We start from the raw sequence: 9,201 nt of genomic DNA, 5'->3' as shown, positions 1-9,201 counted from the left end.
TATATTTAAAAACGATCTGTAGCTTAAGTTTACATGTAACAACCATTTGTGATCCTTAAAAAATAAAAATAAAAAAAAATAAAAAATATATTAGTCGAAAAAAGCGTGTAATCAGTTTATTCAAGTAGTTATTGTAATACAATAAAACGTGGTTTAAAACGACATTTAATTTTTATTTTTAATAAAAATAAGTACTTTTGTAAATGAACATTGAATATTATCAACGTTAAGTACACTATGAAGATAAAAATTTAAATATTTTCAGTTTTGTAAGTACAACTATAATATTGTTTAATCTAACGTGAAATATATTTTGTCTATAACAAATATTCTATAAAAAATTGATATGCGTTAATAATTTTGTTCTTTTCGTCATAAGTCCGTTGATGTACCATTTTCTTGAACGTCGTACGCTCTTTCAGTATTTTCTACGGTATCAGCGGTTGGTGCTGAAAAATAAACGGTAAGCGCTTTATGGCTAATTTATGATATTTTTATGTGGTTACAATAATTTAACCACGATCAGTCTTATTTCGATCGAAATATCGTACAGGCCCACATATAATTATTGTTTTTTAACAGAACCAAGGACCATAACTGCCAATAACAATGATCATAACTGAATGCGTGTTCGGCGTCATCAGAAAATATGCCTTTAATACGATAATTTTTTTATTATTCTATACAGATTATATTTTTATTTTGACCCAATTTGAATAGAATTAATGACAACTTTTTAATGTGTCGAATACTTACAATCTTTACTTAACAATTTTGGTCCTGTAAGTGCAATAAATATAGCGCCAGCGGGAGCTGAAATTACGACGCTAAGTACACTCATTGCCAATATACTTTTGGCGTAAATTTCTTCATCAGCTCTAGGATTTCCTGCGGACTGCCCGCTATTCACAAGGTCCAATGCTGCGGGGCCTAATGCTGCCTTATAAATAATTAAATATAGTTTTAATCTTATAATCACGCTTTAATGATAGAATCAACTTATTTGTTTCACTCGCTCTTAAACTAAGATTATTTAATCCTGGCGACCCTAATCAGGAAAATTAGATAAACTCATGAAATTATTGTATTGTAAGCCTTGCTAAGTTTGCAAAGTTAAAATTTAATTTGTCCGTTTAAACTGGTTTGAAATCGAGTCTAAAGGTCAAACAAACATACAGGTGAAGCTAATGTATGCGTGTAAAAAATATATTATTTTCTCTATAAAATGTATGCTTCCACAAATAGTAAAGATTCAGGAAATTACATAGGCTTCAAAAAAAGGAAAAATAAAATAAATATTTATTAATTATATTATGATTACCTGCACGGTGGCTTTAGCCATCCAAGTAAGGCCAATAAAAAGCTTTTCCTTTGGATTAAGACCGCATCCAAAGCTAATAAGGAAAGTTGCAACTACCCTCAAAGCTAGACAGGATAGAAGACAAACAGCACCCATAGATATTACATCTGGATCAAGTGCACTAAGCTAAAAAAGTAAAATATTTAAATATATAAGCATTTTAACAACAACAATATGATAACAAGGACCTACCGTAATTTGTGCTCCTGTAAAAGCAAAAAGAATTGGCTCAAAAAATATCCACAGTATCCTAAATAAGTCGCTCACGGGGTTTTTATTTACTGGCCATCCTTGCTTTTCCCAAAAGTATGCAGCCATAAAACCAGATGACACTATTGCTAAAGGACCTAAAAAGAACAAAACGAAAAAAGAAACGAACCTATAATTATTTACTTTTCCAACTTAGCTTATATATACTGGTATTACTGCAAAAGACTAAAGTTTACGTATTTTGACATGAAACGAACATATACATAGTATAAAGTTTTTGTTTAACGTCATAAAAAAAAATTATTCTTTAATAACCATACCTGCTCCACTCCATCCAATCAAATTTGATATAAAAAGTGCGAATAAACCTCCCAAAAATAGCGATAAGAATCTCAAAGGAACTACGTAGGTGTCTCCTTTTTCTGGAATTACAGATGTCATTCCTCCCCATAATCCGCCCAATACTATTCCTGCTATTATTGATAATGGTCCCTTAAAAATTAATTTGGTTTTATGCATATATTATATTCACTACCTTAGAACTGTATATATCTAATTTACCATAATTGGGAATATTTTTTAAAACATAGAGAAAAACAAACTGCATTTATGCATTTAAAGTACCAATACTATTTACCTTAATAATATTGAATGTAGTAGATCCCGTGGAAAACATAGCATTCAATATAATTGCGAACACAGCAACACTAACGGAGTCGTCAATTGACGCAGCAGCTAATAACAAAGTAGGAATGCCTTTAGCCACTCCATAACCTGCCTCCCGAAGTCTAAATAAACAAGGTACTACCACGGCTGGGGATACGGAAGCAATCATGGAGCCTAAAAGAAATCCTGGAGGAAAGACAAAATTATTGAGATTATTCTTATACAGCTAGTAGTAATCATATATTCATAAGACATCACTTGAGGTAGTAATTATTGCTTATTACACAGCAAGGAAATGCGGGCCACCTGATGTTAAAAGTAATTGTTTACTAGGGACGCGCGAAGTAATATTTGTTATCCAACATTATGTTTTCAACAAACTAATTACTGAATACGACATCAATTTCATTGACAATTGATTATTAATTTATGCAACCGATTAATACCTTCAAGTCAATTAGTCACTTGAAGAAAAATGGACATTAGAGTAGTGTTCTGAGTTTAGATTCATTCAATATGTTATATTACTTACCCCATATCCATGGCAAATTTAATAAATAATGTGAAGTGACAGCAATGGCCACGCATTCGACAAGCCAAGGGAGTAGCCCTAGTTGTAAAACAGCTATGTAATGCTTTCTGAGCACATCAGCGTTGAGACCTAATCCAGCTCTCATCAATATTATAACTAGAGCAATTTTTCTGTAAACGTAAATAAGATTTCTTATGAGCTTTTGTATGTGTACCAAATACGATGCAAGTATCTAATCTGAGATATCTTTATTATATCCTCATTAGGAATTTAAAAAAGGTCATCGTTCAGGTGCAAGTAGGTAAAAATTCAAAATTTTTTTATATCTATGCAATTATGTGTTAGCCACGTCAGGTTCTTAAATATTTACAAATATTTTGTGTTAATGTCGATAAGTAGATAGACATATTATGACGCTAGAGACAAGGATCTCCACCATATAATGTTGGATTTTATATGATAATATGATGGATCTTTGACATCTTGTGCTTGCAAAAAGATCTGTTATTTAATTAACGTAATCTTAAACCCCGCTGGTTAACAATAAGATTTTTCACATGCGTGTTTGTAATTAAAAACACTTTCACACCGATCAATGCAAAGTCTTAGAAGATAAAAAAAAACTAACCTCAGATCTTGATTAAGTTGTCGATAAGTATCAGTCATGTGCACCAAGTGTAAGTTTTGGAACAAAATTCCAGTAAGTAACATGCCGATCAGTGCTGGTAAAGTTGTGACTTTAAGCCAAATCCACCCTACTAAATACGATGCTATGACTAGTAAGGTCATGCTAAGTAATTCTCCATTTAGACCGACAGGGTCTCCGATTTCGGCGTACAGAACACCCCATGTTAAGAAAACTGGAACACATAAAGTCGTGTTAAAAACGAATTTATTGTTTGAAGAAAATTAAAAAGATTTTTTTATTCATTCGATTTAAATATGTTTTCAAAAACGTAATAAGTAAAGCTAATACTATTTTAGTTTTTAAAGTCCTGTTTATAAGGGATTCTTCATCTTTTTATGTAACTCACAGCTCAGACATGTAGAGCGTTATAACTTGGCTGAAATAAGTTGACTTTGACCACGGATAAAGTAATAAATATTACAAAGAGTCACCTTCTAGTACAGCTTTGGCTGTTGTATTTACTACTTGAGTTTTTTATATAATAACGAGCAACTGAGCTCGTGGTTCGCCTGGTGGTAAGTGATAACCACCGCCCATGAACATTTGCAATGCACTGCTCGTTTTTAAGGAGAAAGAAGGTAAGAATTAACGGGAACTAAAGGAATGGACTGGGAAGGGTAAAGAGAAGGGTACGGGACTCCGGCTACCCATTGGAGTTCATAGTAATTACCTACCAATTACAATGATTTGATTTGATATGAGATTTGTACTTACAGAAAACAATGATGCATATTTGTTGAGCTGTCTGTCTAAATGTTGGAAATAGGGGAAAAGGAAATGTTTTACCCCACCATGAAGGCCCCGAAGAGGGCGTCGGATCCGGTTCATGACATCGTAAACAAAACTTTTGCCACCACCTAAAATGATGTTTTTTTTTTATTAGGAGTACGTATTGAAAATTAATGTAAATGTATACGTTATTTCATGACTATTTTTTGCTAAAAATAAACTAAGAATGTTGCTTTTAATAAATATCAATCATTAATAGGACATTAAAGTAAGACGCTTTCATTTTTTAAATAATTATGGATGACTTTTTACGTATTTATCAGGGTTTTGTATAACGTAGGTACAATTTTTTGACAATATTGAGTGACTTACTTTAAATTTTCCTGGTCGTGTTTATTATCTGAAATAGTTGAAGGCATGTTAAATAACCTACTAATTTTGATAAATATTAAAGATTTTATTAGTATCACCTTCATCATCAACTGGCATTAGTATTAAACGCCTCTATTTAAATATCTTTATAAATTTGATTAGACTTAATTTGATCCCAATTTACCTCCATATTTATAACAATATTTTTTATTGTCTTATTTATTAAAGCAGTCCGCTAAGCCCATAGATTTAAGCCCAAATAGTAAAAAGCCTCCTTGTAGTACCGTATTTGAATATTAATAAAATGAAAAGAGCAAGATCACGAACAATAAAGAAAATTAAACTTAAAGTATCAATAGTGCAAATTGTCTTTCCCAATAAAACTATATTGATAGATATCTTAATAGTGTAAATACACCATGCAGAGTTGTGAAAAGATCCGACCCCGTAATTTTTACATACCGACAAATGTATAAACTCGTTCTGCTAAAGATAAACAATAAAAAATATTAAAAATTAAACAATTAAAAGAATATTAAATAATGTTAAAAAAAAAAACAACTACCTGTATCGTGTCTGTTTTGAATCATATCTAGACTTTCATAGCTGTGTCGTCGATCTGTGAATTTACAGCAATTATTATTTTTACACATTTTTATAAACCAAGACATTTTAAAATAATCTCACGAAAGTTAACTAAAGTTGTAGTATTCACATCAATATAAGGTAGCAAAGTAAATAAAGTAGCTAAACAACTATTGACATTTAGATACGAATGGGTGAAATTAACGCTTATCAGATTAAAAATAAACTATCTTGTAAATAGGTAGGAGAAATGGCCTAAAATTTAAATTTTTCATCATAAGCTTTCCGCCCACATCATCGCACAGGCACAGATTCCGTTTCTGTGGAATTTCCGATAAAACCTTTCTATCCTGTGTCCTCAATATCCTGTCTCAAGCTATCTGGGCACCAAATTTCATCCAAATCGGTTAAGAGGTTTCCACAAGACGAGATAGACAGACAGAGCTACTTTTTCAATTATATATAGGAAGAGTAAAGATTGGTCTCATGAAAATCAATACTTAAATATAACTAATATAATTTATAGAATGTTCAATAACACTTATCGTATTTTACAACAATAGCATATTTGTGGTAGTCGAGTACGCTTCGGCTCTTACCATCAAGCGACCCACCAGCTCCATTGCCGACGGTGATATAAAAAAATGTAATAAGTGTATAAAGCTCGAATAAATTATATTATGAACTTACAGTTTTAATGAATGTAACATACAGGAACGTTTTTCGTTTTTTAATAGATAATATAAATGAACACATCACGCATTACTGCATAATTTATATTAAAAATGTTACTCTAAACTATCGACAACTGAAAATAAACGTCGTTCCCGCGTTTGTTTTGCAATGAAACTAGCAAACATATAGGTAGATACATTTATTTATATCGTGATAATGCCAAAGTGCGCAAGTCAAAAGTCAACAAGGAACGTATATGCTTAGCGGTGAACTTCTTTTCCGTTGATAAGAAAATTGAAATGAATAGTAAAGATTGATTTAATTTTTATATAAAGTAGCTAACTAAAGTAATTTTTAACTCTATCATGTGTATTCAAGCCTCGATTCCTACGTATTTTGCAACTATTCTACTTATTCAGTGTACTATAATCTATGAGTAATTCATACTATTTAACCATCTTTTTAGAGAAATATAAATAACAAAAATGATACAACATCGGAGTTTTATAATTATATTCCAGGCGGTATACATATTATCTATTTTTATGAAGTGTTTCGGCAATAGTTGGCAACACAGGCTGTCAAGTCATGTCAAGTGTCAGCTGGAGTAAAAGCGGAGAAGTGTGTTCACTGTTCAACACATAAATTTATTGGAAAAAAAAAGATTACTGTCAGAAATTTGTTATTGCATGTTCTGTATAACGATTCAAGGTCATTATTTCGCTTAATGTGAATCAATGAATTACGCATCTATGTTGTCAATACATTTATCTTATTGTTTCAATGCTAAATATATTACAACTTACAGGTTAATCACAGGGATACACATAAGTTGTGCAATGTTAGTAATATTAGGTCAATAATAACATTAGTCATATGTTACATTATGTGGTGTCACTCACGTGATGAATTTAGTTCAGTCGGGTTTACTTTAGCGTAGTTAAACTTGTCGTGACTCATGGCTGCTTGTGACTTTTATTAATTTCGGGCATGTCACATGATTCCCAATTTACGCACTCGAATGCCCGGCCATCTTTATAACTAAACGTCAGAATAGAACCGTTAGATGACGCAATTTTTACCGGCTGATATTCTTTGAGAAATGCAGTATATTCAATTACGAAAAGTGTTTTATTTTTCTGACAAAATATTAGGTGACTAATAATATAATATATCCATGTATCAGGCTATTTTCATCAATTGTTTTTATAAACCTGTTTTGGTAGGTATTAGACTGTTCACTCTATCAGAGCAGCAAAGGTAAATTTGAAGGCCGTTTAGTAGTACATATTTTAATAATTATTACAATACTAGCTGCGCCCCGCGGTTTTACCCGCGTAAGTCCGTATCCCGTAGGAATATCGGGATAAAAAGTTGCCTATACCAGTTCCAAATTTCAATGCAATCGGTTCAGTAGTTTTTGCGTGAAAGAGGAACAGACACACATCTTACAAACTTTCGCATTTATAATATTAGTTGGACTAGTAGGAAATTAGGATTAGTAGGATTACTCGTTTGAGTCGGTTTTGTACAACGAAATACATTTTTTTTTCGTTATTTGCATTAAAACTCAATATACATTCAACGTGATTTTTTTAATGAATTCTGAGAGAAATGAAAATTAAAATATAAATACAAAAATTATACATTATTTAAGAAGGTAACCGTCATCATAACTTACTTTCATAATTAACTATAAGTAAACTGTTACAGTAAAAGTATCTGTTTTGAGTAATAATTACGTACATATGAATGCTTAAATAAGTATAATATTAAATAGGTATTAAATATTTTCATACGGGAACTTATTGACATGAAAAAAAATTCAGGCATTCAAACTATTTCTTTACAAAACAAATCCTATTCTTATCTGTTACAGTATTCTACACTTTGCTTAAATAAAAATATATCCAAGCATGCACAGTCTCATACAAATGTAACACTCGAAAGTGTCGCGGAACAGTGAACTAAAAAAAGCAAACCACTTGGCGGGTAATAATATAAATGCGGGCTTGCTGCGTTCTTTCCGCGAGCGGCTCGCAGCGAGCTCGTGCCTACGTACTCACTGGATACTGTATCTGTTACGTTACGTGCTACAGGGCTAGATGAGTACCCAGCTTAAGCGAATTGTTAGAAAACAATAAAATTTTTCGACCAACGGTTGGTTGGTCAAGGCATGACTGGAGAGGAGCAATTTTTTTTTATTTCATTACTCTTTATAGCAATATTTTAATGATGTTCTAAACACAAACATAAATAGGATGTTTTGGGTAGGGTATGGGTATATAATTGAAACAAATATTGTATCGAAATTGTTTAAAAATTTCGTGTTAAAGGATTCCGCATTTATATAAACGTGAGCCTCCTTCACTTGTTCTTTATATTTTCTATATAAATTACTACCTGTTTGCCCTAGCCTTGCCCGTGGTACATTTCCGGGGTACATGTACGTATGTATGTACAAAATGTTTACCATGTTCACATAGAAGATATCATAAGAACATTTATTTAAAACTATATACAAAAATATTACTATGTTCTTAATTCAATTTAAAGAGAACAGAGTAATTTTGTACAATGCGATTAGTAGTAAGAAGGCGATCATGAGTCGTTCTTACAGTTAAAATCTGCCATTGGAATGATGTTGCTTCTTTCATTTAGTAATAAAAATAATAAACACTCATCAATATAATCTTTTTATTACCCAAAGCATAAAAAGATATTCATCCAAGATAAATACAGAGAGAAATTCTTTAGTGTTTTAGCCTTCTTCAATATTACAATTTAGCATTGCATTCCATGGTATTTTAATCGAGTCTGCCTCGACGCGAATTACTCGAAACCCACAGCTCAAGACTATTTGAAATGAGCGCAGGATTGTGAATGTTGCGCTCAATTTATTAGGGCTTTTTTGAAACGTTGAGTGTGCATCTCGGGTTTTTTTATCAAATATTTTCTCTTGATAATTCTTATTTTGTGTAGATAAACAAACATGAAAAATAATCTTTAAGTATTTCCTATGTCAAAGCTGGTAAAAATTACACTATGTTAAACACATTATTCAAACACTGTAATTAAGTGAAACTAACCTAAACCTAAACTAAACTAAGTTATTATAGGTAAGTTTGGACTTACCTATATGAGGTGGAGGGTAGGCTCCGGACACCCACTTTCTCATACATTAGTACTAGCTACTAGGTTTAGATAAAAGACAAAAGAGGAAATGAGATTGTTGCATTTTAAATGACAGTAGAGAAGAATGCAGGGAGGTGAAAGCGCAACTCTTTCCTGCCATAAAAAGTAGCCTTTATCTAGCTTCAATTTCTCATGCATTAAAAATTAGCACCTAAGATTATGCCGGAAAAAATATGTAGATATTAATAA

General features: G+C 31.7%; 1 protein-coding gene across 1 annotated transcript; it reads right to left on the bottom strand.

The window, feature by feature from the left end:
- Positions 1-152: 152 nt before the first annotated feature.
- Positions 153-6,880, bottom strand: LOC119834632 (sodium/hydrogen exchanger 9B2-like). Its single transcript, XM_038359051.1, has 13 exons — positions 6,720-6,880; positions 5,123-5,176; positions 5,020-5,043; positions 4,558-4,585; positions 4,171-4,313; positions 3,397-3,628; positions 2,769-2,938; positions 2,208-2,422; positions 1,891-2,062; positions 1,553-1,707; positions 1,322-1,486; positions 757-940; positions 153-449 (listed from the first exon to the last, which is right to left on the bottom strand). Exons 1-13 carry the CDS (start codon positions 6,775-6,777, stop codon positions 373-375), a joined length of 1,677 nt encoding a protein of 558 aa, XP_038214979.1. The 5' UTR covers positions 6,778-6,880; the 3' UTR covers positions 153-372.
- Positions 6,881-9,201: the final 2,321 nt, after the last annotated feature.

This window comes from Zerene cesonia, chromosome 19, assembly GCF_012273895.1.
Source record: "Zerene cesonia ecotype Mississippi chromosome 19, Zerene_cesonia_1.1, whole genome shotgun sequence".
Lineage (NCBI taxonomy): Eukaryota > Metazoa > Arthropoda > Insecta > Lepidoptera > Pieridae > Zerene > Zerene cesonia.
The sequence above is the reverse complement of the archived record's forward strand: the minus strand, read 5'-3'. Positions and strand labels throughout refer to the sequence as shown.

Coding starts and splice junctions, on each gene's coding strand:
- LOC119834632 (XM_038359051.1), bottom strand. CDS start 6,777: ATGAGTCACGACAAGTTTAACTACGCTAAAGTAAACCCGACTGAACTA. Junction 3,629..4,170: donor AATATGCATCATTGTTTTCT/GTAAGTACAAAT, acceptor TATGTGTTCCAG/TTTTCTTAACATGGGGTGTT. Junction 2,063..2,207: donor CTACATTCAATATTATTAAG/GTAAATAGTATT, acceptor TTAATTTTTAAG/GGACCATTATCAATAATAGC.